The sequence below is a fragment of the Pyricularia pennisetigena genome, chromosome 3 (assembly GCF_004337985.1).
Source record: "Pyricularia pennisetigena strain Br36 chromosome 3, whole genome shotgun sequence".
NCBI classification, from domain to species: Eukaryota; Fungi; Ascomycota; class Sordariomycetes; order Magnaporthales; family Pyriculariaceae; genus Pyricularia; species Pyricularia pennisetigena.
The window spans coordinates 74,814-101,874 of record NC_043742.1 but is presented as its reverse complement, the minus strand read 5'-3'; the positions used below and the strand labels follow the sequence as shown (position 1 = coordinate 101,874).

The 27,061-nt window shown below is 52.3% G+C and overlaps 9 protein-coding genes across 9 annotated transcripts; 4 read left to right on the top strand and 5 right to left on the bottom strand.

Annotated features, from left to right (window-relative positions):
• Positions 1-3,144: 3,144 nt before the first annotated feature.
• On the bottom strand, positions 3,145-5,477 carry PpBr36_02186 (uncharacterized protein; the record flags this gene model as incomplete). The annotated part of the gene is made up of 3 exons (XM_029889368.1): positions 3,145-3,565; positions 3,660-4,867; positions 4,968-5,477. 3 exons carry the CDS (start codon positions 5,475-5,477, stop codon positions 3,145-3,147), a joined length of 2,139 nt encoding a protein of 712 aa, XP_029753132.1.
• A 575-nt stretch (positions 5,478-6,052) lies between these two features.
• On the bottom strand, positions 6,053-6,910 carry PpBr36_02185 (uncharacterized protein; the record flags this gene model as incomplete). Its single annotated transcript, XM_029889367.1, has 2 exons — positions 6,053-6,352; positions 6,506-6,910. 2 exons carry the CDS (start codon positions 6,908-6,910, stop codon positions 6,053-6,055), a joined length of 705 nt encoding a protein of 234 aa, XP_029753129.1.
• A 973-nt stretch (positions 6,911-7,883) lies between these two features.
• PpBr36_02184 (uncharacterized protein) lies at positions 7,884-8,093 on the top strand (the record flags this gene model as incomplete). The annotated part of the gene is made up of 1 exon (XM_029889366.1): positions 7,884-8,093. A coding segment is annotated over one exon (210 nt), but the record flags the coding sequence as incomplete, so codon positions are not given.
• Positions 8,094-8,493: 400 nt separating this feature from the next.
• PpBr36_02183 (uncharacterized protein) lies at positions 8,494-10,726 on the top strand (the record flags this gene model as incomplete). The annotated part of the gene is made up of 4 exons (XM_029889365.1): positions 8,494-8,514; positions 8,587-8,600; positions 8,685-8,915; positions 9,004-10,726. 4 exons carry the CDS (start codon positions 8,494-8,496, stop codon positions 10,724-10,726), a joined length of 1,989 nt encoding a protein of 662 aa, XP_029753127.1.
• A 536-nt stretch (positions 10,727-11,262) lies between these two features.
• PpBr36_02182 (uncharacterized protein) lies at positions 11,263-11,721 on the top strand (the record flags this gene model as incomplete). Its single annotated transcript, XM_029889364.1, has 1 exon — positions 11,263-11,721. The coding sequence occupies one exon, from the start codon at positions 11,263-11,265 to the stop codon at positions 11,719-11,721; it is 459 nt and encodes a 152-aa protein (XP_029753128.1).
• Positions 11,722-11,979: 258 nt separating this feature from the next.
• Positions 11,980-16,657, bottom strand: PpBr36_02181 (uncharacterized protein; the record flags this gene model as incomplete). The annotated part of the gene is made up of 3 exons (XM_029889363.1): positions 11,980-14,132; positions 14,230-16,110; positions 16,612-16,657. The coding sequence occupies 3 exons, from the start codon at positions 16,655-16,657 to the stop codon at positions 11,980-11,982; spliced, it is 4,080 nt and encodes a 1,359-aa protein (XP_029753125.1).
• Positions 16,658-17,369: 712 nt separating this feature from the next.
• On the bottom strand, positions 17,370-18,965 carry PpBr36_02180 (uncharacterized protein; the record flags this gene model as incomplete). The annotated part of the gene is made up of 4 exons (XM_029889362.1): positions 17,370-17,927; positions 18,029-18,332; positions 18,416-18,728; positions 18,818-18,965. The coding sequence occupies 4 exons, from the start codon at positions 18,963-18,965 to the stop codon at positions 17,370-17,372; spliced, it is 1,323 nt and encodes a 440-aa protein (XP_029753126.1).
• Positions 18,966-20,427: 1,462 nt separating this feature from the next.
• On the bottom strand, positions 20,428-20,913 carry PpBr36_02179 (uncharacterized protein; the record flags this gene model as incomplete). The annotated part of the gene is made up of 1 exon (XM_029889361.1): positions 20,428-20,913. One exon carries the CDS (start codon positions 20,911-20,913, stop codon positions 20,428-20,430), a length of 486 nt encoding a protein of 161 aa, XP_029754055.1.
• Positions 20,914-22,493: 1,580 nt separating this feature from the next.
• PpBr36_02178 (uncharacterized protein) lies at positions 22,494-25,598 on the top strand (the record flags this gene model as incomplete). Its single annotated transcript, XM_029889360.1, has 4 exons — positions 22,494-22,596; positions 22,626-22,795; positions 22,929-23,288; positions 23,385-25,598. The coding sequence occupies exons 2-4, from the start codon at positions 22,664-22,666 to the stop codon at positions 25,596-25,598; spliced, it is 2,706 nt and encodes a 901-aa protein (XP_029754054.1). The 5' UTR covers positions 22,494-22,596; positions 22,626-22,663.
• Between the last annotated feature and the right edge of the window lie 1,463 nt (positions 25,599-27,061).

Here is a 27,061-nt window from a genome sequence, read left to right as displayed (position 1 = left end):
AAGACACGCCGATTTAACCCAGATACTTTACCTAGGTATCATACGAGAAGAAGACAGCTCGTCCCTCGATATCTTCCGCGTGTGAAAGATAATGGAAGCTAGAGGAATGTGGGTTAACCCATGTAATCAAGAGACTTTTCATCCAATCCCTTGCATTTTCTTTTTCCACGTACCCGAGATCCAGGATCCACCTGCCGGGACCACCCTGCGGTTAATTGTCCGGGGACGCGAGATGAAAAAAAAGTGGACGGGGGCGATTAATTGATACTTTGCTTGACCTTGCGAGATCGGGTGAGGGGGGTTTTTGGAGAGTTTGGCATTATACTCGCCTCAATACACCATATTTCCTCAAGTGAGGCTCTCCAAGGTGGAAGCAAGAGGTGGTGGAGAGTAAAAAGATGAAAGTCAATCGGCCATATCGCCCTAGGTAGGTAGGTCCTTGGCGGAGCTTTTGTTTCTCTGCCTACCGACCTGCCAAGCGTGCCCGACTTGGCCGTTCCTTCCCTAGTGCTGCAAACTACAGTAGTGTAGGTAGGCCTGTTATGGTAGGTAGGTAAGGTACATTCCGCACAGGGACAGAAAGCGTCTTTGCTCTCCAGGGCTGCTGGTTGATGGACGTGGAGGGGAGACGCCCCTAGCTCATCCAATCAATCCAATTGTTATCGTGATGGCTGACCATCATCTAAGGTAGGCACATTAAGCAGATTATTTATCGTCTGCCATAAGTCCAAATGCCAAAACATTAAAGCTGCACCGTTGAAAGGTTACAAAAACAGCGCGTCTGGCAATTAATATTTCGTAGTAACGAACTCACCTGCAAACTGCAACTGCACCTTCACTGCATTGTTGTGAATCCCGGCCTGTCAAAAAAAAAAAAAAAAAAAAAAAATTAGAAGCAGAAGCATGGACGGTCCGAACACCTCAGGCACCGGCTAGCTGGCTATCTACCTTGCTGGGGCATCCTGGTTATCAACCTTGGCAAGTGAAAAGGTCACCGTGTAACCGGCCCAGGTTTAGGCGTCCTAGCTCCAGGTCCCAGGGGTGAAAAGACCCACGGGCCTATTTGTTCCCCTGTGCTTTTCCAGCCGGATCCCGCTTTCAGCTTAGCTCGTAAAACAACCCGCAATGAACCGTCGCAATTGACCCGATGCGCGCCCCCGTCCCACCTTTTACTGGCTTGTTTAGGCTTTTGGGAGCAAACCGTCAAGGGGAAAGTCAATCTTAAGTCTGTTTTGTCTCCATAACGATCGCAATCTGCGCTCCATGTTTACAATGGCTTCATTCAATATATCGTATCATATCAACAAAGCTTTTGAGCCCAAAACTCTGTGTGCGCCATCTGGACTCATATGTGAACATCTACCCCCCTATGATATTCATTTACCGCATCCACCTATTTAAGGTACCTAGGTACGTACCTCATGCAGGGTGTAGGTCAGTTTGCTTTAATTTCTGACTTCCAAGGCTGATACCAATGTTTTTTCCTACTGCCGCAGCCTTTTCTTCGGCCTTCTTCTGTATGTATCTATACTTGTGTTCTGTTTCCCCTCTCCTGGTTGGATGGCCAAAATTTCCAACAAGAAATTTCGGTGGAAGCCTGATGCGTCAGCTCCCGAGCATGCCTAGGACCCAACCTACGACTTGGCATGCTTCTATATTAAAGCCACTAAACCTCACTAAGGGCAGAGTGTCACCACCTGATGATGTAATGACGGTGAGAAAATGCGCACCGACTGACCGCCGCTCGATTGATTCCGTGAATTTTGTACCTTTTTTTGTCAAGACCGATTGGTAGCGTGAGAAGGAGATGTACCATTCTACCCAGTAACCGGCGATCGTCAGGGCGGACAAAACCCCCCGGTCCTTTGGGTTCCGCCTTAAAATCCAACTTTTGTTACAAAAGGGGGACGAGAGAGTGACGACATTCGCAAATATTGAAAGTCTATAAGCCACCCCGCCAACCACAAGCAGCTCCAGTGCCACAAGTACCAGCTAAGCTATAGCAGCCACATGCTATTCACTTACATCCCCAACAAAAGGATCGAGTGGTGGACATACACCGCACCGCTCCTCGCGCGCCAACTGTTCCATGTCATTTTGTTTAATTATTATTGCGTGCTAGCAGAGATATGGGTAAAACAGAAGGGCGAGCCAAGAGTGGAGGGAGTACATGGCATGCAAATTATGCGGCGTGATGGGCCAGAGATGTGATGCATCAACGAGATCTGCAAAGGTTATATGAACCCATATCTGCCCAAAGACCGAACCGAACAAAAATCGACAAATCGGCGTGGCTTCATGGTTACCTTTCATCGTGTGTAGCATCCACCGGGAGTTACATTGGGGGAATCCCGAGCGGCTGCTAGGCGGCGAGCCGTGGCTTCTTTTGGAGGCCGCCACCATTCCGAGTGAATGGCATTGAGCAAAAGTCGAGGCCTTTCCCCCCCCCTTTCAAAAAGAAACAAAAGAATTCAAGAAGTAACATATCACATTGTCATCATCAAACAAAACCAGCCCACCAAATTTGGTCACATGCGGCCCATGCTGCAAACCCACATCATTCGAGATATACACGAAAGGTGGGCAGAGAAGCTACAGTAGTCTAACACCCCCATAAGCCGTCAAACTTGTCTAGTGTTCTTTTGCATTCTGCCAAAGTATCTTTGTCCGAGGAGGTGGATGGGTGAGCCGCGAGGCCAGATGGCATTGATCGATCGATCCCTCCTACGTATACACACGGCTATACCGACCAGGAGATGCATGACAGAGAGGTCCTCCCTCAGTCTTTCCCCATTCCTTAGCCCGGTACTACTGCAACCACTCAAGGCCCTGCCAATGGCCTGAGCGGGGAAAGACCGACAGTGTGGTCAGCCGTTGAATTTTTTTATTTATTTATTTTTTCTTGTCTTGATGTGCAATATTACATCGAGAGGATCCTGGACGCAGTGAGCAGCCTTACGCAGTAGACTGCCAAGATGTCAATCCTTGGAGAAGATGACCCCAATTTCTGTGGCGATGAGGGGGGAGTATGCATAGTTTTCGCGTCTCTTGGTATTCTTGCCACGCCGGCCTCAGACTATTGAGGGCATTACCCGAAAATACAACACAAACACACACACACACACACACACACAAAGGATTTCTCTACATCCTCTCCACCGGGTTCAAGCCCAGCAGGATCATGCCATTCCTCAAAACGATCCTAGTGGCGTCATACAACGCCATCCTTGCCTTCATCAGCTCCTTCTCGCTGCCCACGATCCTCAAGTGGTCGTAGCTCTGGCTCAGCGCGTGTGACATCCTAAACAGATATGTCAACACCGTTGTTGGCTCCAGTGTCTTGTACGTGTTTTGTACTACATCCGGCCACTGCGAGAGCATGCGGACCAGCTGGCGCGCGTGGGATTCCTGAAGGAGGGAGAGGTCGGCGGTTGCCAGTTCTTCCGGGGTGAGGCCTGCTTTCCGGGCGATGGAACAAACGCGGGCGTGTGCGTACTGGAGGTAGGGACCAGTATCGCCTTCGAACGAAGTCATTGCGTCCATGTCGAAAGTATAGTTGTTGATTCTGCCATACCTTTTGTCAGCTTCACTCTCGCTCTTGGTAATTACCAGCGTTCGCGTGCCGAGAGCAGCGAGAAGGCCCGTCCGTAATCGCTCACCTTTTGCCTGTCATGTCCTGTACCATGACACTGCTGATGCCGAGTGTGTCTGCCACAGCCTCCGGGTTTTCGACTTGTGAGTACTTGTCATCATTTTTGCGCATGACCTCGTGCATCTTGTCGCCCACATCCCGAAGAATGTCATCCAGAAACTTGACGGTTCCCTTTCTGGTGCTCATTCCCAAAACCATACCAAAGTTAATGTGTTGACACTTGTCGGCGATGTCCTTGTGTCCCATCAGCTCAACAATCTTGAAAAGCTGTTTCAAATGAAGATCCTGCTGGCTTGCAACAACATATATCATCTTGTCGAACTTGTACCTCTCATGTCGGCCCAGCAGCTCGCTGATGTCTCGTGTCAAGTAGAGCGCTGTACCGTCACGCTTCCTGATGATGGGCTTTTCCAACCGCTTGCCCTCCTTTCCAGGCACGTGTTCTGAAAAGTCGATTATAACAGCACCCTGATCCTCCTTCGAGATGCCCTTGTCGGCGATGGTTTTTGCCGCGTTGGCCATGGACTCTTCTGTAACCTGCGACTCTCCGCTGTACTCATCGAACCAAATGTTCAGCCTCGCATACGTCTTCTTATACCTCTCGATGGACAGGTCGCGGAACCTGCGCCATTGCGCCACAGCGGCCTGGTCACCGTCGACCATCTTTTTGAAATAAGCCCGAGCCTGGTCGTCCAAGCTGTTCTGCTCCAGCTGCGTGACGTCCTCTCCTGCCTTCTTCTTGGCTTCGATCTGTTCCTTCTCCGCAGACATTTCGCTGTTGATCTTGACGTAAAGCTGAAACAGGTGGTTGATAGGATCCTTCTTGAGCGCTTCCTCATCTCCGTATCTCTCAAAGGCCAGAGCCAGGAGGCCGTACTGCTTGCCCCAATCTCCAAGATAGTTTATCCTCTGCACATCCCAACCAGCACCCTTGTATAGGTTGGCAAGGAATCCACCGATGATTGTACTCCTAAGATGTCCAGCGTGGAAAGGCTTGGCAATATTGGGACTGGAGAACTCCACGATGATTTTCTTATTGCCCTTTGATGGGTCTTGGGGATCCTTGAGGCCAAGCCTCTTGTTGTTGCCGTACTCATTTCCGAGCTCGCGAATCAGGGGAATGAGGTTCAGAGTTAGGGGTTCTGGCTTGAACCAAAACTGCAGAAAGTATCCAGTGACCACCGGCTTCTCGAAAAGGGGGTCATCTGTGGGAAACTGAAGAATCACAGATCGGGAGGGTCAGCATGGCGTCATCAGGCAAACGCTCGCAATACCGAGAGCATGGAATATCGAAAAGAGAGGCTGCGCAGCCTACCTTCTCGCTCCATTCCTTCACCAGCTCGTCAGGCTTCTTGCCCTTGACCCTGAGAGCCGGCGCGGCCACAACCAGGTCTCCCTTGTCCAGAGAAGAGGTCCATTGGACAGCGGGATAGATAATCTTGGGGTCAACGCCGGTTATGGGTTGGAGAATGTTTGTAAGATGGGCACGGTAGACATCGAGCGGGTTGGACTCGGGGTAGAAGTTTGGGAACCTATCACTACCCTCTGACAGTGACAGGTCGCCAGCCAGAGTGGCCAGCTGATCGATGCTGGCGTGAGAGGGCATGACGCGGGGGAGGTTCGTGATGACAGTACGAGTTTGCTGGTGATTGAGGGCGGCGGCGGCGCGCAAGTGATTGCGGCCTAGTGATGAGGAGGTCGAGTGCTTAAAATAGTGTGTAGAGGCAACGACTGGCGTTGGAAGAGAACGAAGGTGGAACTGGACTCGCAGTTGGCGAATTGACGATGTGACGCGGGCGCAGGAGAGTGGTGAAAGGAGTGACATTGGCTCTGAGTCAAAAATAAGAAGCTGCAGTAGAGCCTCCCCCTCCCACGCGCTCTGGCTTAATGCTTGACCCCTCTGTTTGGTTGAGACTCTGCGTGCGCTCTGCGGGCGGCGGGTACTGCATAGCAAAATTTTTGCGGGGTATGCCTTTTTTTTTATTACCCACGCGTTGCCAGCAAAGGGCGTTATCTGTGGCTGGAGTGCTGTTATCGCCTGAAACGTGGCGCGGCTTGTGGCACATCAATTAACCAACCAACCTAACCCTTGCAGGTTGGCAGCTCAGCCTCCTTTCACTCAGATAGCAACATCAATCACATAATGTTCGCAACACCAGCTTGATTCACAACTATACTACTGTAATGCAAGCAATTCAGCGTTATCAGCGTTATCACGGTGTTGTGTGGCAGAAGTCCACTTGGTGATTTCAGTCGATAAAATCGTCCATTTCCCAAGTGCCACACAATAGTTCTGAATGGACTACAAGTATGGATAAGCATGTACACGAAGGCCATCAAGCTCCCTTTCACCATTATACAAATCCCTTTTGCAAAACCTCACGGGAAGTCATAATGCAACTACAGCGCGTTTGCAAATCCCAATCCGGCCACAGCAGCTACTGCCAAAAGACTGGGCGATAACATGCCGGCCGCGTTCTTCGGCGCAGCTGCGTCACCGCCGCTACCTGCGCCAGATCCGGAACTACCGCCGGTGCCGCTGCCGGTGCCAGAACCTGTGTTGTTTCCTGATGTCGACGGTAGAGTGGCGAGCGGGGCGAGCTGCGAATCCTGGCCGTTCAGCTGGGCCTCAGCAGATCCATTTTTGCAGCTGCCGCTGTCGAGGGTGGCAGCGCCAGAGACGAACTTGACGGCGGCGCACTAGGTATTAGAAAGCACGATCGTCAGTTAAGTCATTTACAGAAAATGTCGAACAGTGAGCTGGCGAGCACCCAGTTATGCGCATGCGACCTGATGCCCGCTGCATGTGGCAACGAAGCGCGGCCCAGTAGGCAGGAATTCTGAGCGACTTACTGCGAATAGCAGCCCATCTTCGGCTTTGCCCACAACGCCAACGAGGCCGTTTTTGCCAACCCAGCTTTCAGGCGCACTGATGCTAGGCTCGCAAAAGTTTCCCAGCCCGCTCTGCGTCACATGAGGGAATAGTTGGGTCCAGTTGTTCTGGCCTGTTTGGTCCAAGGTGCCGCGGAAAAGCCAGATGGCTTGCGGGTGGCCGAGGCGCATGCCTACATTGCTGCCGCCGACGTGGAAATCCGATACTGTATTTTTCGAGAAGTCTGCCGTGTAGCCGCCGCAAGGTCCGGAACCTTGTTTCGCGTCATCGGTGCCCAATGGCTTTGGGATAAGAAGCGAGAAGTGTGCGCTCGCTGAGGATGCGAGGAGGAGCGCTGCTCCAAATAAGGTGCTGAATGGTGCCATTGTGGTTCGTTGTGCTACCAGCAACTGTCGATCCTTGTGTTCCTTTGTGCTAGAGTTGCGCCAATATATATTGTTTTACCGGTGGTTGAGTCGAACAGGTCAAGGTGAGTAAAATTGTCAAGTCAAAAATGGGAATAAGGATGAACTTATAATTAGGTTTTTAAAAAAAAAACGAAGAGATTGATTAGCCGCTGACGGGAGCATACGCTAGTCTCCAGAGTGGAGGCCGGGAGGCTTTACATTTTGAATGCAAAGGCAGCCGCTCTCAGCAAGGATGATGTTTGACAGGGGAGATTGTAAGGAGGCAATCGCCCTACGTGCTACCCGGCTCTGCGGAAATGTGGCAAGCTCAAACGGCAGCAACAATACAACAATTGCACGGTACAAGCACAGCAAGAACCCCTCCCAAACAAGCAGTGATACGCCTCTTCGATTATTGAGGCTGTTTCGAGAACCAACGCAAGTTGGAATGGCATGCTGCTCGCTTGCCAGAGGACTAAAGATGGCCAGTCGCGAGGCCAGTCCAGAAGCTAAAGTGGTGGGGAACTAATGTCCCAAGCTTTTTGATACAGCTTGGACGAAAACTTGCGCAAAGTTGAAAGTACCAACGCCGGCTAGGGTCCCCAACCACGTGAATCTGATTGTCGTATGGCCCAACAACGGCATGACCGAATTGATTAGAATAGGATTAAGTTCCATCAATGTCAAAGGCATTGTCCAAGGGTATTGCAGGTGGCAAGAGATAAAACATGCGCCGTTGACGCATTTTGTGACCAAGCTGCTCAGCTTGTACAAAAGGGTGTTGGCACGCACGAACATTACGGTATCGTCGGCATCTCTCCTCAGTTCTTTTTCTCATATCAAAGTGTTGCTAAGGTTGCTAGGCACCCCAATAAGGTAGGTGGCGGGGGACATGGCCAGCCATTTACGCTAGACATGGGGTATCCTTGGCAAGGATTTCTACCAATCAGGGATTCATTGGCGTGAAGACCCTACTAAACCCCGCCAATTTGCTCGCCGACTCGCCCAAAAGGGTCTAGACCCGCAGTCTAAAGCATGGTGGGTGAGAGACTTTGAGCAAGTTGTGGCGGCCGAGCACCTTCCTTCTCGGATCTGCTCACACTTGATGTTTCTATTTTCTACTATACAAAGATACGCAGCAGGTTGGCAGAGCATTCGATAGGTGGTGAGAGCTGCAGAGGTGTCCGATCCAAGAGATTTCTCTTGGAAGGTGACGACGCAGTCAGTAACTTAGCGTGTAGTACACCTAGCTAAGGTACGAACAGCAAGACAATCTTCTCTAAATTGCTCTTGTGTTTCGGATGTTGTCGTGAAAGTATCACGACATACGGGAATTTCCAACCCTTTTGTCTTTGGGTCTACATTAGCAGACCAGCCACCAGTTCCCGGGGAAGGAATCGAGGAAATTGATCCTTGGTCCGAATCCTAGCTTTCTGGCTGCGATCCTATCGTGAGCGAATTGACACATCCAGCCGCTTGTCCGTCTGGTTATTTGAACACCCAAAACAAATCTTGGAAACAATCAAACCAACCTACTTACTTATCCAACTGGGCAACGATCGATGGCTAGGAATGGCCCTTTTGTGTGATACGTTCAGGTTTACTGTTGGGTGGAAGCAGCGAATCGGACAACCGGTTCTAACCTGATTCTGCAGGTAAGCAATACTAGGTTCTCGAGCGTCAAGCTCTTCGTCCGCAATAAGTACTAAATAAAACCGCACACAGAGAGGTTCCATCTGCACGTTTGACATAGAATTTCGGACTTTTTTCTCGGAAGCACATCGACATATACACCTTCGGTCAAGGCGCCGCCCGTTAAAGTGAACATGAGCCACAACCATGGAGGGATGAGCATGGGAGGGACGACTGGAGGTTTCCAGAGTGTCAACAAGGGCCTGGCAGAGACATACTGGTATTTGGTCGCCGGCTTCGTTGGGGCGTTGATCCTGATCAGGGTCGCGAACCATGTCGACCTCAGCACCAGGTACGCCAGAAATCATCATTTCGTCTCCCGGACACTGACGCACGGAGAGCTGAGAGACACTGACTGGTTGCATGCTTGAATGCGCTAGGTTAAGGGATTGTTCCAAAAAGTCCAGGCGGTTTCCAACAAAGCCCAGCAATCGAATATCCCAAGCATGGGCAACTGCAACGGCTATCGGCCGCGAGATGAGTTATCCGCAACTCTATGTCTCCGGCCGATTCTTTTCGTGGGCGACGCCGCCGCCGCTCGGCCGTCTCCTTATTCTTGTCGTTTATTGGGCCGTCATCATCTACATGTCGGTATCTGATGCCATCGTCAAGGACGCCTACTTTTGGGAGCGCATCGGCTTCCGCAACGCCTGGGTGACAGTCATGCAGGTACCGCTATTGTACCTCCTCGCCACCAAGGCGAGCCTGCTCGGAGGAATGATCGGGTCCAGCCACGAACGACTGAACTGGCTGCATCGCTGGGTTGCCCGCACCATGCTGGTTACAGGGGCCATTCATGGCTTTCACTTCTACAGCCAGTGGGTTATATTCGACTTTGTCCAGGATGAGCTGGATATGATGCCCATGGTCAAATATGGCTTCGGCGCGTGGGCAATCCTCGCTTGGTCTGTCCTGACTTCCTTCTCGCCGCTGCGCCATGCCTGGTACGAACTGTTTGTGGTTCAGCATATTCTCGCCGCCATCGCATTCATCGTCGTGCTGTTCTACCATGTGCCTGCCATCGCGCAATGGTACCTGTGGTTCGCCGTGGCTGCCATCTGTTCTGACCGGTTCGCCCGCGGCGTCCTGCTCGTATGGCAGAACATCAAGTTCAAGCCAAATTCATCCAAGTGCAAGGGTGGCCAGCGCATTGGTCACCAGGCGCAGTTGCGTGCCGTCGGTGACTCGATAACCGTGGTCACCATAAAAGACGTCCACTTCAGATGGGCTGCAGGGCAGCACCTGTATCTTTGGATGCCTCGAGTCGGGCCTATCGAGGCGCACCCGTACACAATTGCATCAGCGCATCAGCTGCCAGACACATGCATCTGCAACAGCATCCAGCTGGTCGTGCGGAAACACAAGGGCTTCTCAAAGCGACTCCACCGGCATGCGGCGAGGTCACAGTCCCAAGGCAGGAGCACGAAGTGCACCGTGTTTGTATCAGGACCTTTCGGACAGCCTCCGAGGTGGGATGTCTACGAGACCTTGATCCTGATCTCGGCCTCGACTGGAGCCTCATTTACGCTTCCGATTCTGGAGAGCGTTCTCAGTACCAAAAAGACTGTGTGTATCAAGAGGGTCGATTTCTTGCTCGCGGCTAAATTCCAAGATGAGATCGACTACTATGTGCAGCTGCTGCAAGAGTTTTGTGACCGAGCCAAGGGTTCTGGAATAGAGCTGAGAGTGCAAATTGCAATAACAAAGGGCGAGCCAATAGCAGAAGATCCTCTGCGGAACGTCGAGGGCGAGGGCCATACGCTCTCCGCATCAAACGATCCAAGACCGGGCAACGAGAAGGCAACTTCTGTTGATATCGAATGCGCTGCAGACACGCAGCAGCGTCACCGAATATCAGGAGCCAGCGGCAACAGCAGGGATGACTGCCGAATACACAGAACATACAACAGGCCAGACATCGCAGAATTTATTCGCGATCCAGTCGAGGCTACGGGCGGCGAGACGTCGGTGGTGGTTTGCGGAGGCAAGTCACTGGTCGCCACAACACGGAACTGCGTCGCGCGTCTTTCGGATGAAAGGGCGGTGCACAAAGGGACAGGGGCGCAAGGCATTCATCTACATGTGGAGGAATACTCATTTTAATATTTCGTGTCAGGCTGCTTTTATCCCAGTCGTTCTGTATTATGCATATTCCTATTTGTGATTTAGCCCTCACATTGCAGTGATACCCATCATCCTTTGCCATGATATTGCCACTTAAGAAACTTCCTCTTATGTTCTCACCTACCTAGGTACTCACGTAGTAATGCCAGCTTTGCCTCGCGTATTTTGGACTTGTCCACCCCAGCATGCCACTTGGCTAGATCGTATCGGTGGACTTGATTACAGCTTTGTTGCCATCGCAGCCTCAGAACCCAATATGATAATTATATTATGCTCCGTGTGATGTATCATGACAGTTGATCAGACATAACCAGGCCATAAACTCTAATTCGATGCTCGTGACTTTTCGTCCTTTCTCAGAAGGTTATGCTTTTTCTACACGTAACTGATGCAATAGAAAAAAGAAGAAAAAAAGGCAGGAGAAAGGGTGATAATCAGAAAACACGAAGGAATGAACATAGCCATGTACTACTCTACCATTTACTTTGTGACACATTAGAGAACAAATGTCGATCATGAATACACGGCTTTTTGTCCTGGTCTTCCTCCTCTGCGCCTGCCATCGAGTGGCATGCCAAATCGTAACAACGCTCACCGAACTTCCGCCAGGGCCCATCACATTCCCACTCACACTCCCGACCGGCGCCCCGTCCATCATCTTCATCCCCACGGGGACCATCACCGTTGTAATCCCGGGGTGCCATCCGACGCCTCTGCCTCCCGGGGAGAGCCCAAGTACGACCGGCGACGACAGTGGTTTGCTCGGCCCTGCTCCGAGGCCACCAAAAGCGGCATGCATTCCAGCCCGAGGCAAAAAAGTCAATGTTGGCGGGGACACTGGCAGCAATGACGGTTCGGAGGGAGATTTTGAGGAGGGGAACTTTGAGGCGGACGCATCAGACGAATACGATAATGGAGACGATGGCGACGGAGTCCTTGAGAGGGACCCTGATGGTGCATTTGACGAAGAGTAGGACGCACTGCGTATTGCGATCCCCGCTCGATAGAGGGATGAGGTGGTGCCCGAGTCAAAACAAAGGGAGGTAGAAAGAACTCTATTGTGTCAACTGACTAGACATTGAAACGGTTCAGCATGAATAAAATCCTAAACTCTGATATTTCGTTAATCATAAAAAAATACATCTTTTCTCTCTCTCTCTCTCTCTCTCTCTCTCTCTCTCTCTCTCTCTCTCTCTCTCTCTCTCTCTCTTTGTTTCTTCATTTCGCATTCATCACCTGGCATACAACCTTGCATCCTCGTCGCTATCCCGGCCGACATGCATCTCGCCAAACCTGCTAGCCAAATACGGATCGACACCCTGCGCAGCCTGTAGGCCACTGCTCCTGACGCTCCCGTCTCGCCTGAGGCCTGCATCGATCATCTCAGTCTTATCGGGAGAGGCTGAGGTGTCGTGCACCCCCGAGTCCCTGAAGTGTCGAGCGCTGCGTATTTCGAGTGGTGTCAACGGTGGCACATTGACCGGATCCTGGAAAGCCATATGCATCGGGTTTGGATGGCCGCCCGCGGTGCTTACGCTGCTGACATCGTCATCGTCCACCGTAAAACCCGTGTTGGCCCTGGATATGGGCTTCTGTTGTGAAAACTGCTGGGTCTGCTGCTTCATGTCCATCACTTGGTTCCATCTCTCGCGTTGGAAGTCCTGCTGTCTGAGACTGGCCTGCCTTGCCACCAGTGGCGACTGGGGTTGCTCAATCATGAGTGCAAACCCCTGGGACGGGCCGACTGTTCCCTCGAGCTTGCGTCGCTTGCGCTCCTCGGGGCTCATGGCTTTTACGATGACGTCTCCTCCTGGTAGGCGCACCTCTGCCGCCTCGAGCGTCTCTGCCATGTCGAGGAGGAGCATGTCCATCGGACACAGGTATGCGACGCGCTTGCGGTCGCTCCACGCCAGGACATGACCGCACAGCCTGCCGCTCCCGCCCCGCTCGACAATCCAGGCTCCGCTATCGCCTGGGATGCCCATCGGTCGGTGCATCGAAGTGTGCCACTGCTGCAAGGATGGCGTGCTGCTGATCTGGTACGAGTGACTTGCCGTCTGGCGGCCGTAGATCTTGACCGAAACGATGGTGGGCAGGATGCGGCCACTCTGAAGGCCGCTTGTCCGCGCAATGCATTGCACGTCCAAGCCTGGCAGGGCCGAGGCGGCCACAACGGTAGTCGGACGGATACCTCGAGCGTTTTCGCCACCGGTAGAGGGGATGACATTGTTCTGGTGGGCTCGATGATCGTCGAACTCGATCAATGCCCAATCGATTTCGTGCACTAGCCCCTTTTCATCGGTCCGCCTTCTGATTCCACTCGAAGCATGTACCTCTCCCAGAGTGCACGTATCCAAATGGTCCTCATCGGCCGTCTCTCCGTTGGGGTAAAATCCTTCCCCAACGTCATCGAATGCTGGCTGCGTGATGATGTAGCCCTCGCCGCAGCCAAGCTCGACTCCTGGAATATCGCCAGGCTCCCCGTACTCATCCTCTTTCTCCTTTTCCTCATCCGAATCGTCGCCTTCAGCGCCATCACCACCACCACCACCACCACCACCACCACCCCAGTCGCTCTCCGAGTAATCGCTGGTCAAGCCAGACGCCTCAGATCCCGTGTCGGAAAACTCACAGGCATATTCGGATTCTGTAGATGAGCTCCCTGCCTCGGCTGCTTCGGCCTGCAGATCTGCGTACCACTGCGACAGTGACGCGTTGAGATCGGAAATCTCTTGCTGTTGTTTCTTCTGTTGGGCCGCACCGGCGCTGCTTCGCAGTATGTCCTGCACTTGGTCAATCTGGGCCTGCGTCGCTGTGGACTCGCCAAGCCCGGCGTCCGGGTCGTCAAGCATGTGATGCACCGTCATCCCGTACGGCTTGTCGTCCACAATCACTATGCCGCCGAGACTAGCAGGTGGAAGATGTTGGTCGCCGATCCAGGCGCCGATGCTGGCTCCGTTTCCCGGCCTCTCCTGGAATTCACCATTTGCGGCATCAACCGGTGGGCCATGCTGTAGGCTGCTGTTGGTCGGCGTCTTTCGCGACCGCAGCATCTGACCCTTGCACACTTTGAGTGCGATGTCCGTCGTGCCGTCGAAGAGGTAACCAAGCCGCTTCTTGAGAATCCCACGCACCTTGGCTACAGATGTGCATACGACTAGGACGGTCGGCCGCGTATCCTTGGCAGACTCGCCGATCGACTCGAGGGATATTTCTACCGATTCCGGATGCTTCTTGTAGAAGTGCTGCAGTGCTAGGTTGATCTCGGGCATCAGGGTCAAGTTCCACTGCTCTACCAATTCTGCTGGAAGTGGCACGTGCGGGTATAGACGTGCCCTGGGCGACTTGCGCGGCCGCATCTGGGTCTCGACCGGGAGCGGGTGATCTGTGGATGCGGAAAAGGATCAGTGTGAGATGTCTAATCGGATCTTGGAAGAAGAAGGACGCTTTCATGTTGAAGCCATGCGCCGCAATCTACTAACCTTCAATGACAACAGGCGTGGTCTGGGTAAAGCCTGAAATGGGTGGCCCCATAGAGGTCTGCTGTTGCTGCTCTGATATGGGGTATAGCTCTGCACTCTTGGCCGACTTCCTCTCCATGGCGCCCTTCGATGAGCCCGCCGGCGCGGCTGGTGCAGGAGCCGCTTTTGGTTCACCCAAGTCATCAGTAAGCCTATCCTCTAGAGCACTCACTCCGTCAAGAATGCAGCACGCCTCGAGATATCGACTGGCCTTGACCTGAACCTTGGAGATGAACTGATCGCTCGCTCCTTGGGCCTGTCCCGACAGCTCCTTATCGGCTGCGGTCCAGCACGCTTGCACTGCCTTCATGTACAGAGTACCACACCGAATTGCAAGCTGATCCAATACGCTAGAAGGGATCTCGGTAGAGGCGGGATTGGGAGTAAGCAGCTCTAAATTCGTCCATAATCCGACCGAAAGGAGAATCATGGATAGCGAGTAGAGATCAAACACGCGCGGGTCGGCATTGGCGCTGGCAGTTCCGCTGACTGTGGATGCTGACGTGACTCTGGGATCGAGTGGATGCCTATAGAGGGAGAAGGACGTTGCAGAGGTCTCGGGAAAGGGCGAGTCTGGGAACAAGTCGAAGGAGGACACCAATGGCCGACGAATATCGACGTCGGCCGTGTTCATCGATGGGTCGTTGCCGACAGCATTGCAGAAAGATATGTTCGTGTCGATAAGGTTGCCGTGCGAAATCCCACGAGCATGCATATCGAACACGGTATTGGCCAGGTTCGAGGCCAGCCGGAACTTGGCCTCTAGCTTTGGTTCGAAATCGGGTCTCTTCAGCAGGTCCGACAACGAATTGAGGCTGTATAGTGGGTTCTGCGTCAAGTTCTCGTACGAGATGGGATTGAAAGTGGGTGGGAACTGGTAGACCAAGCCAAGCCGGGAGTGCTCATAGTCCTCGAAGTAGCCCAGCAGCCGTGGCAGACCGATCCAGGTACCCGGCCTTTGGGTGTCAGACTGCAGACCGGCCGAGAGCTTCTCGAACCGGGTCATCGACGGCATGATACCGGTCGTCGAGTAAATAGGGTCGAAAGCAGCGTACTCGAGCAAAAGTGGCGCGTTTGGCTGCCGTCCTGTCCCTGAGCTGCCCTGGGGCACAATCTCGGAGTAGGCTTGCCTCTGCATGAAGACGATTTCACGCGGCCTGGCTTCCTCCGACGCACCTTCTGACATGGGTTCCGCCTGCATCGCCCGAAGATTCGTCAGGGTGTTGGGGTCGATCTGTCTGGGGGTCTGTACTCGGGTCGACTCGAAGGCTCGCATCTCGTCCGAGGATCCGCTCTGTTTGTAAGACTGCGAGGTCGAAGTTGTCGATCTCGTCCTCGACAGGTCGAAGAGGGTGTCTATAGAGGTTGTGAGGTCTCGTACCAGGTCCTCAAAGCGTCCCTTGTCCCAAGGCACCATGGGCATGTTCTTCTGGTCGCCGCTGGACGAGCCCTTTTTCTCGGACTCGCGCTCGCCGATCAGTCGCCTAGAGCTCTGCCACAAAGGTTCTGCCTCGGCGAGGATGTCCTTGATGGTGGACATGATACTGCCCACAACCTCGCTGAGGCCAGCCTTGGAGAGAGACTTGTCGATCAAGACCTCGGCCGACTGCGACTGGCTGTTATCAGACCATTCCAAGCCCCAGCTGACAAGACGGTCCTTCTGAATGCGCAACTTTCGATGCAGGGCTCTGATCTCGGGGTCATCGCCATTGGAGACGGGCTCTTTGACGAAATCGGACGACTTCTTGGTGTCGTTGTAAAGCCGGCTCAGCCGCCGCTGAACCGGCACACCGGTGGGAAGATAGCCCTCCATGCTGGGCCCTTTCGATGATCGAGGGGTGACTTAACCAAGGAGGACCACGATACTCTAGCAGAAAGAAATGGATGTGATAGTGCACACCTCAACGGCCGGGGATCATGAAGGACCCCTTGCCAAGTGAACAAGTTTAATAGAAGACCAAATGCATTCCCACAAGATTGATATCTTTGGGGATTTTTTTTTTTTTTCCTTTGGGCAACAGTTGATCAAAACGAGTCGGGGCTTATTTAGATAGGGAGGCGGGCAAGCGGGCCCGGGTAGCGTTAGAGTCCATGCAGCAACAATGTGCCACTTGCAGGTGAGACAAGAAAGTAGGTAGGCTGGAGAAAATGCGAGCACGAAAGATGCCGGATTTGAGATATGATGAGGAGATGAACAACACAAGAAATGTCAACATGTGCTAAAAATTCTCGTGGTAATTCTTCAGGTGTCTAATCGTCTCAGTACTTAGGCCGCTTCGCGTGAACAAGGAGGCTTGCTCCTGGCTGCCTGGCACCCAAAAAGAGGACCAAGACCCCCAAGACAAGGTTTCGAGTAATCTCTGCTGCGCCGGGTATTGCAGTCGGGCATTTGTCGTGAGCGGGCGACTGCAGCTTTGGTGGAAGTCAAACCGTTTGTGAAGTGATGGAAATGTTGCTGCCTGGTGCTAGCTGACGATCCTTGCATGCCAGAGGGTGGGGGGAGGTCTCCAAAACACTGATGCCTAGCAATTAGCGCCAGACTGTTTGTCTGTCAAGTGCGCTGTGTGGCTTGCGCTAGCCAGCGTCCACCAATCTTCAACGACCTGAGTGGCGCAAGAGTGGGTCCATTAGAAGAAGTACAGAGCTTCCAAGACCTGAAGACCCCTCCGCGTTATCGTATTTGGGAAACAAGCCGTAACTTCATTGGTCGAATTGGAAGATTGTCTGACTGTTTGTAACCCAACAATTTTTTTTTTTTTTTTTTTTTTTTTTCTCTCTCTCTCTTTTTCTTCTCTCAACTTTAAGCCAACCACTCGTACCAAGTCCTTTGCGCCCGTTAGTGGATGCGATCCAAAATTTTGGTGTTTTTCATGCCGACGTTCAAGTTCAATTGGACCGATATACCGGCAGAGTAAAATCTATTAGCTTCTTTGATATGATATACTTTTTATTCTATCCAGTTAACTTTTCTTTTCCTCCTTTTGTTTTAAACCTCCTTGCGCAATCCCAAAGGTTGCAGCGTCGTGAGCGATGATTTCTTTCGCATTTAGATGCACACAATATTGCTCGGGGACCCCGGCATTTTATCCCACTTCCCTAGCCTAGACCTTCTCCGACCACTTCTCCCCATTTATCCGCTTTCTTGCAAGTTTGGCACATGACACCAACGCACCCCCCATCATGAGCAAGCAACCAGCGTATCCCTGGGCCCCCTGGTACCTTCCGCCCATGCTGGCGATGATAGCGCCCGCGACTGGAGGGCCGATCATGATGGATGCGCTGTTGAAGGTAAGTGCCAGACCAATGCGGGAGCCCGACTTGCGGGGATCTCGGGACAGGCTCAGGGTTGCCGGCGGGTGGAGGCTCATAATCGCCCCGCTGCACATGCCGAATACAGTAGTCCAGCCGTAGACGCCCGCCGGCGTCGTGACCCTCATCCAGCCCATGATGACAACGCCGTTACAGAAGATCATGGGGATGACCATGTTCAGTGGGCCCAGGCGGTCTCCTAAAAGAACCGGGAGACTGCGCCCAGTAAAGGACACCCCGGCGAATATGAGCAGCAGGTTCAGCGAATCTGGGTAAGAGAGCGGTGGAGCGATTTGCGTGCGGCTAAACTGCGCCACGTAGTAAACGCCTATGTAGTTGCCGGCTTGTGCCTGCATTGTGGTGGTTCATGTCGTCAACAAGTCAGTATCTACAGAGCCAGTGGGTTCTCCTAAAACTGTTTCAGGACCACGTGACCGAGGGTTAAACTCACCAACACCATCCCAATGACATAAAAGCTGAAGTCAACATCCTTGAGTGCTGACAGATCGATAAATGGGCCCTCGATCCGGGTCTTCAGCCTTGCCCGCATGATCATATTGACGGGAATGGACGATGCCAGCTGCACAAAGGCCATGGTACGCAGAGCCCAGGCGAAACCGATGCTTGGTATGAGCTGGCGAGCCATTGCAGGGTATACGAGTCCGCCCGTAACGTTTCCCAGACCCATTAGGCCCAAGGCCATGGCCTTGCGGCTTGTAAAGTACGTCGACGTCACAGACATAATTGGACAAGCACTGCGATTTGGTGATTGTCAGCTGGCAACGTTTGAGAGCGCCCTGTTACAAACGTCTGTCGAAACGGGTTGTAAGGTTCTCACATTAAACCTGTTCCGAAGCCAACGATAACACCTTGAGACAGCATGAAATGCCAATACTCGCTGCCGAACGAAGTCCCCAGCAGTCCCAGGAAGACAAGTGAAGTGCCAACGGCCAGGATTAAGCGGAAATGACCGGCATCGGCCAGGCGTCCAGAAAAAACTCCCAAGAAAGTAGTAAGAATAAACTGCATAGACCCGATCCATGATATCTGTGACGGAGGAAGTTTCAAGCCGTCGGCATAGTAGGCCTGGAATATGCCAAAAGAATTAATAATTCCCCATGTGTTTGCGGTCATAATATGGGCGGCAAAACCTAAATATTAGAGAAGAAGAAAAAAAAAACATTCCGGTCAGTTGGTTTCGATGGGCTTAGCGAGGACTGATGGCAAGGCTTGTACTGACATATAAGCCAAGCTCGTTTACCTCCATCAGGGGGCGGTAAAGTTTTCTGACTTGTCCTCGTCGTTGACTGAACGATAGGGCTGAGGTCTTTGACGCCTTGACTTTCCCATCGGCCTTGTGGCGCGGACTCTGATGGTAGTTCTTTCATTTTCGTAGACGGCAGACGCCAACAATTTTCAGGTAGCCAAGATATTAAATTAATATGGCGATACAGTAATTAGTATCTGAAAGTTGGGACAAGACACACGCACTGTGCTCCTTCGATGAGGACCTCAAGAATGCAACTTGGAGATTTACAAAAATAGCAAGACATGCAACAATATAGTTAAATTTCAATCACGTCTCATACACACTATCACTAGGCGGCGCCCTTCGCTCTCCGAACAATGTCAAATTGGTAAGCGAATTGAGTTTTGACATGCAGGGCGCGAGCTACCCAAACCTACCGCCTGCGAATCGGAGCTCTGCCTCCGCAAAGCGGTGGACCGGAGCCAATCTTGTATATGGTATAGGCCATGCAACATGATACTGCAGGCAAGTAGTACATAGCGGTGGGGGAGCGGAATTATCGCGGGGATTGCAAGTATGGAGCGCGGAGTCTGCAGGACAATCCCTATAAACAAGATAAGTGCATTAAAATAGGGAATCAGTCTCCAAATAGTACAGCTAAACTTGGACCTGGTGCGTATGGAGCTGAAGTTGGGAGGGAAGGAAACCCCCCCCCGAACTCGACTGTATTAATCCATTTTGTGCATTCTGTCATCATTCCAATCACATCACTTCGACCAGAGTTCTCCGATGGGTCGGCAAAAGGGGCGGCGGCCGGTGCCGCTGCTTGGCAAAAATTACAGGCAAGTAAGGCAAATGCCAAATACGCAATTGCTCGGAACCTTGTCCGGATCCGGACTAGACATGAAAAGGTGGCTAAAAAAAAAAAGCTTACGACGTGAGGAAAAACATAGATGGGAGCCATGGATTTTCTAGCTGGTTTGCCAGAGAACCGATAAGCAGTGGAATTAAAGCCACATGTGGTACGTAAATACAAAAATACATGCCACTATGTCCTTGTCTGAAGGCTGCCTATATCTGGTCTCGGCATCAGACGAGAGAGAAAAAAAAGGCATCTCACCCGCACCCATCTCGGACACGATGGAAAGCAGCATGTGCTTCCACAAGCTGGAGCTCCAGCATGAACAACCAACTATGACGCATACTACAACAGCGGCTGAGCGGAGTCATCCCTTTAAAGCAGACGGCACTCTTAACAAACACCTCGTTTATAGGATTGCCGACGGAAAAGATCGTGAGAAGAGTGATGATATTCAATTCGATATGTTGTACATGTGGAGTCATGCGGCCCTCACGCACGGCTTCGTCTCCAACTTGGTATGGGTATATAACTCTCCTGTCCTCCAGGACGTAGTAGAAGCGGTAGTCAGGTACCGCACGGTTGCAAGATGTCCTGCGTCATGAAATGTGCTTAGTTAGCGATATGTGGGATCGTAGGGATGTTTCGAAACAGTGCTGACGTGCCGACTCACTCTCCCTACCAACACGACACCAACACCAAAACCTCCTTGTCCGACCCTTTGATAGTAAGTATAGCCCATTCAGGGTACCCTTGTCCTCAACTGCACTCCGTGCCAATCCTTCATCAAGTCGGCAAGGACTTTGTTCACCATGCGCTGCTGTTTGAGCATCCCGGAGCCGCGAAACTTGTCCGAACTGATCTCGATTCCGTACATGGAGCCGCAGCCGCCCGATATATCCTGGACGACAAGCTCCACAGGCTCGAACTCGGCCATGAGCCGGTTCCAGATTTCCGTCTCGGCCTCGTTCAAGTAGTCAGGCTTCTCGGGTCTGCTGGTCGGTTGCTGCGAGGGAGGCGTTGTCGCATCAGGCTGTGAAGCTGTCGAGTAGAATGCTACCCCACGTGGCTGCAGAGCGCATGGTGTTCTCAGGCGATGGACCGATAGCGTAATGCTCGAGGCCTGGGAAAGGGTTCGACAGGGCTGGGCTGTGACATTGGCTGCTCGTGGCGCGGAACAGCTGCCGAATCGCAGTGCCCGAGCAGCACGCAATGTCCTCGGAATCATCATAGCAGGGTTGTAATCCTTGGGGAACGTGGAGGTTGGTCGTTGAAGTCCCGGCGTGCGGGAGAAAGATGAGGTTAGATGGTAGCTTCCCTCGCAGACCAGAGCTCGCCATACACATTGGAACCGACCAGGGTTGATTTCGGACAAAAGATAAAGTGGGGCTTCGTAAAGCTCCCAGCCAGCAAGAGAGAGGAAGAGACTTACTTGCCAATTGAAGCTCCATCATTGGTCCAAAGGGGGTTAGTCATCACACCACTGCAGCTCGTTTGCGAAAACGCGTCATGGACCCCACGCCTCTCGACGCTCGATTCAAATCATGGCGACGCAGCAGTCAGTGCAAATGTCGACATTGACCATAGAGATAGGCAGTATGCGTTGGCTAGTCGTCACCCTGCGACTGCTACTTGATGCTTACTCGTATCGCAACAATTGTCAGGGCAGCAACCCGCATTTGTGCGTTCTCAGGTACGGTACGTAAGCTTGGCAAAAGGCAGACAACTAATTGCCTACATTCTTATCTATTTTATCTTCCAAGTCACACCCAGATTTGCAAGCAACCGAGGTTCACCAGCGACATGTCAGTGGAACATGCTTTCGTTCTGCGATAATCGCATCAATGCGCACCAAGAACCAAAGAGACAGAGGATCACAAATATTTGCGGGGTATTTTATTTGACGATTGGCCTGTCGGGGTTTGATTACCAGTTTGAGCAGTTGAATGTAGTAATTAGGGTGCAATTTATTTACAGTTTAATTATGCTCCCTCCTGAATCAACAAGGTGGGGAGGATGAAGGCACGACTCGGCGTCTTCCTCAACTGCACGTATAAACGCAAGTCATTACCTACCTAGGTAGGTGAGGTGCGACGTGTAGGGTGGGTACCTACCTGCCTACCTTAGAAGTTTAGGTCCCTGAGGAGGGAGGCGGGTTAAGTAAATAGATCTTTTTTTTTTTTTTTTTTTTTGAGAACAAAGGCTTGCTGTGTTTAAGCTCTACTTCGCTGTATTCAACGGCATCATGGGCATTTAGCTTCCTTTGCAACGCGGGTTTGTATAACGTCTACAACTCAAATAAATCTTATTTGCCTCCAAAACAGATAAAGACGCCTCCAAGCCCCTCAAAAATCACGGGTGGCGGTCACATCAAGCTCTTTCCGTGGATTGCCATGTCATTAACAATCCACTCTGAATAAAGCAATGGAGTCTACCCCCGAGGCATGGACCAATCGGGTAGCCCAGTCCTCAATGCCACCGGAGCCGCGTTGCTTATTTCATTTCTTCGCCGAGAGTTTGTCTGGGGCGATCTACTCGGCCCATGCACCGTCGTGTACAGTCGTAGTTCTGTGTCGGGTAAATGCGTTTTCGGCGGGACTCTGCAGCGGGCTCCCCTTTCATCCATACACCACCGCCCCTGAGTTTCTGCTACCCCGGTCCCTGACCTGTCGTCTGAAGGCGAGGTGGCATGCCCTCGTTAACGTCCATATCCCGGCCTGGAGTCATGAACCACGGATTGGGACTGTCATTCAATGCTTGGCCTGCATACTAGGTCTCAGGTCAATGAGTTCCTACAAGTTATATAGGGTGCCATGGCGCCGCCCGTCCATCGTCACGCCTTCTTGCTTTTCCCTCAAGGACTTGAGTGCTCCAGTCGCTCAGCACAAACCCCCCCGCATTTTCGAGATCCGTGAGGGTCTCTGTCTCGCTCTCTCACAGCTCTACCACAGACTACTCGGCCCCCCTTCACCGCAGTCATGGCTGGTAAAGCAATACTACTGTCGCTGCTTGCGGCAACTTGCCTGGCCTCTGAGGCAAGCAAGCCCATCGAAGAGAAGGCGCCAATCATCCTCGGGTCTTACATTGTCGAATATGAGGATGGGCAAATGGTAAGACGGGAATTCCCCCCACCACCACACCCTAGATTGGATGAACTGCCAAGACAGTCTAAGCTCATCAGTCTCCTGCACCTGCCGGTCGACAGACAAGCAAGCTAATGTTGACTTTTGTCGCGAACCATAGGACACGGACGCATTTCGCAACGAGATTGCATCTGACGCGCACGTCAAGATGGATCTCAAGTTTGAGCTGTTCAAAGGCGCCTCGATTCAGTTCCACGACAGCGACCACGTTGAGGAGACTGCTTCCAAGATAGCGGGAATGCCGTCCATCAAGCGCATGTGGCCCCAACGCCAGTACAAGATTCCCGATTACCAGGTCAGCTGGGCCGGCAACATGCCTGACGCTCAGGCCAATGCCGTTATGAGGCGCCAGAGCGACGGCAACGACACCTTCACGCCGCATCTCATGACTCAAGTCAACCAGTTGAGGAACAAGGGCTTTGTGGGCAAGGGCGTCAAGGTTGCCGTGATCGATAGCGGAGTAAGTGTTACCTCATGGAAATTGTGGTAAAGAAACTGGACTGTGGGACTAACTTTTTTTTTTTTTTCTCTTTCTCTTTTTTCTCCTTTTTATTAGGTCGACTACAAGCATCCCGCCCTCGGTGGTTGCTTTGGACCCGACTGTCTGGTATCCTTTGGAAATGATCTCGTTGGTGATGCCTTCAACGGGACCAACACGCCCATCCCTGACAACGATCCCATGGACTGCGGTGGACATGGAACCCATGTCAGCGGCATTATTGCCGCCCAGACTAACAATCCTTTCGGCATCATCGGCGCTGCTACCGGGGTAACCATGGGCCACTACCGTGTATTCGGGTGCGAGGGTGCAACCAGTGACGATGTTCTTATCCAGGCTTACAACATGGCCTATCAGGATGGTGCGGACCTGATCACCGCTTCCATCGGCGGGTCTTCGGGCTGGCCAGAGCAGGCTTGGGCTGTTGCTGTCACGAGGATTGTCGAAAAGGGAGTCCCGTGTGTGCTTGCGGCAGGCAACGACGGAGCCACAGGAATGTTCTTCTCCAGCTCGGCAGCCGATGCCAGGGGCGCTACCGCCATCGCCTCTTTTGACAACTCGATCACGCCCCAGCTCCTTAGTAACGCAACATATCGTGTGGACGGCGGCCAGGAAGTCGCCTTTTCCTACACGGCTGGAACGCCCAGCAAGTGGGCAAATGTAACCTTGCCGCTTTACGCTGTCAACTTCGACACCAACGACGCCCAGAACGCCTGCAACCCACTGCCAGACAACACCCCGGACCTCAGCAACTCTATCGTCCTGATCCGTCGTGGTACCTGCGCCTTCACGCAGAAGGCCACCAACGTCCGTGCCAAAGGTGCAAAGTACATTGTCTTTTACAACAACGCCCCGGGAACCGCGTCCATTAGCGTTGCGGCGGTGGATGGTATACTTGGCGCTGCCACCGTTGATGCCGAAACCGGCAAGTCCTGGATAGCAGAGCTGTCAGCTGGCCGCAATGTGACCCTGGCCATGACTGATCCGCTGACCGCCCCCAAGTTCCTGGTCAACGCACCCAACTCAGCCTCGGGGGGCGCTCCCAGTGCCTACAGCAGCTGGGGCCCAACGTTCGAGGGTCAGGTGAAGCCTCAGGTTGCCGCCCCTGGCGGAAACATCTTGTCCACCTATCCTCTTGCCAAGGGTGGCTACGCCGTCTTGTCGGGCACTTCGATGGCCTGCCCACTGACGGCCGGAGCTTACGCCTTGATCATGAACGTCCGCGGCATCAAGGATCCCAAGACCCTCGAGAACCTTGTTGCGGCGACCGCCAAGCCGACCTTGTTCAACAGTGGCACTGCATCAGCCAACTATCTGGCTCCCATCCCACAACAGGGTGCCGGTCTGCTCCAGGCTTACGATGCTGCCTACACCACGACCCTGTTGAGCGCCAGCAGCCTTGCCTTCAACGACACGGACAACTTCGTGCCGGTGCAGAACTTTACCATCAGCAACAACGGTTCAAGCTCCGTCACGTACACACTCTCGCATCGCGGGGCAGCCACGGCCTTCACCTTCTCGACCAACGCCTCTGACATCACCCCGGCCGTCTTCCCCAACGAGCTGGTGGCCACCTACGCCAACCTCCAGTTTAGCCAGGAGAAGCTAGAGATCGCCGCCGGTGGCAACGCGCAGATTGCCGTGACCGTGACACCTCCCACCGGCCTAGACGTCAGGCGCCTACCCGTCTACTCTGGTTACGTGACCATCAATGGCACCGATGGCTCGTCCTTCTCGCTGCCGTACATGGGAATTTTGGGTAGTATCCACGCTCAACGCACACTGGACCCGCAGCAGACTTTCCTGTCGTCCAACCAGATCCCAAGCAACTTTACCGAGGACAACCCGCCGCGCGTCCCGGCCGGACACCAGTTTGACCTGCCGCCGCCAGGCGAGGCCAACAACACCCAGTACGTGCTCGTGTCGGAGATGCCGCGCCTGAGCATCAACCTGGCCTGGGGCACGCCTCTGCTACGCGCTGACGTGGTCGCCATCCGCGACAATGCGACTGAGACGGAGCAGCCGGCTGAAGAGACTGAGGTTCTGGGGCTCAAGACGGCGGGCAGCCTGCGATTCTTCCCTCAGCGATTCCAGTCGCGAACAAGGAGCTTTGTCAGGTGGGATGGTATCCTGGACTCAGGAAAGTACGCTCCTCCTGGCCAATACAAGATTGTATTCAGAGCACTAAGGGTATTTGGCGACAGTGAGAAGAAGGAGGAGTACGATGCTGTCGAGACGGTGCCGTTCAAGATAAAGTACATCAACAAATAGGTCAGGACATGTATTATAGTCCTTGGCCGGTCTGCTAACACATGTATATATAATTTTATAATTTCTTTCAAGGTTACATATAAAGCATACATAGATTTCAATTTTTTTATATTTTTCTTAACTTCATCAGTCAGTTCTACTCGTCTGATTTCACCGAAAGAACCAGGGGTATGATCCGAGACATGGTGGCTCGTCCATAGGCTGCCTTGATCGCCAAGCCGGCCCTAGAAACTTTTACCACGCCAACCCTGCCAAGATCCGGGGTAAGATGCGACGTTTTTATGGGGACATCGACATGGGTTGAACTTAATAACGTTTGAGAATAACGACCAACCAGGGTGAAAAAAAAAAAAAAATCCGGGGCAAGGTTTTACGGCTTTCATCCGTTCATACGCTTACTATTTATATTTGGATGGTACGGAAGTTGCTTGCAGAAGGCCCACAGCGACAGTCTATAGTGTAAAGTATACCGTGACTTGGGGCCAGTTACCTTTGTTTTGGCACCGAAAACTGCGTCCGTGCCATTTTTAATTTAATTTAATTTAATTTTTTATTATTATTATTATTTTTTTTTTTTTCAGAGATAGATGTTCCAAGAAACAGATTTAGAGAGCAAATGCAAGAGGCACAAATAACCCGAACGATATCCCGATGCATTTATAGCGCCCTAGCTGTTGCGCGAACGCAGGGGTTTCCAAAGTCCGGACATATCCCGGGATTTACAAAGTTCATGCTAAGCTATAGGCATTGTTGCAATAAAATGTTTCGGGGCGACGGCTGCAACAAGTGAGGAATCTGAGGGGCTCCAATGAGGGAAAGAGGGGTGGGAAAGGCGCAGCCAAGATTATTTATGCATGGGAAGTTTGTTCAACCAAGGCTTCCCCTCGCCATCTCCAACTAACCTCTCGGAGAAGAAGATATCGGCAGTTTGATCGGTTGGATGAGTTGGCAAGTTTCATTTGTCTTTTGTTGGGTGTTTTTTCGGGGAGTTTTATTTTTTTTTATTTTTTTATTTTTTCTATTTGGTAGTTTCTCTTACCTAAAACTCTAGTTTGACGCTTTCAAATTTTTGAATCATGCTACTTTTGGAGAAAGCGTGGAGCTGTTGCAAAACCAAGATAAGACGGGCTGGCTGAGTGGCTGGATCGTTGAAACATCTTGAAATAACACATACTAGTAACTTCCGTGGGTAGCTGCATAGCAAAGCCCCCAAGCAAAGCCCCCAAGCAAAGCCCTCAAGCAGGCCATGGCTTTTCTGGCCAGTCTCAGGGCGGTTGGTTTCTGCCCCACCCAAAAACTACATATGTTGCTGGATGGCACTTTAAAGTAGCAGGGTGTCTTATAGATTCGTCACCGTGCATGACATATGGAGTAGGTAGTGGCAGGCACAAGTGCGGGGAAGGTGACGCAGGGTCGTCACCTCACGGCTAGGCGAGCGATCATCGTAGAGTGGAGATGAACCT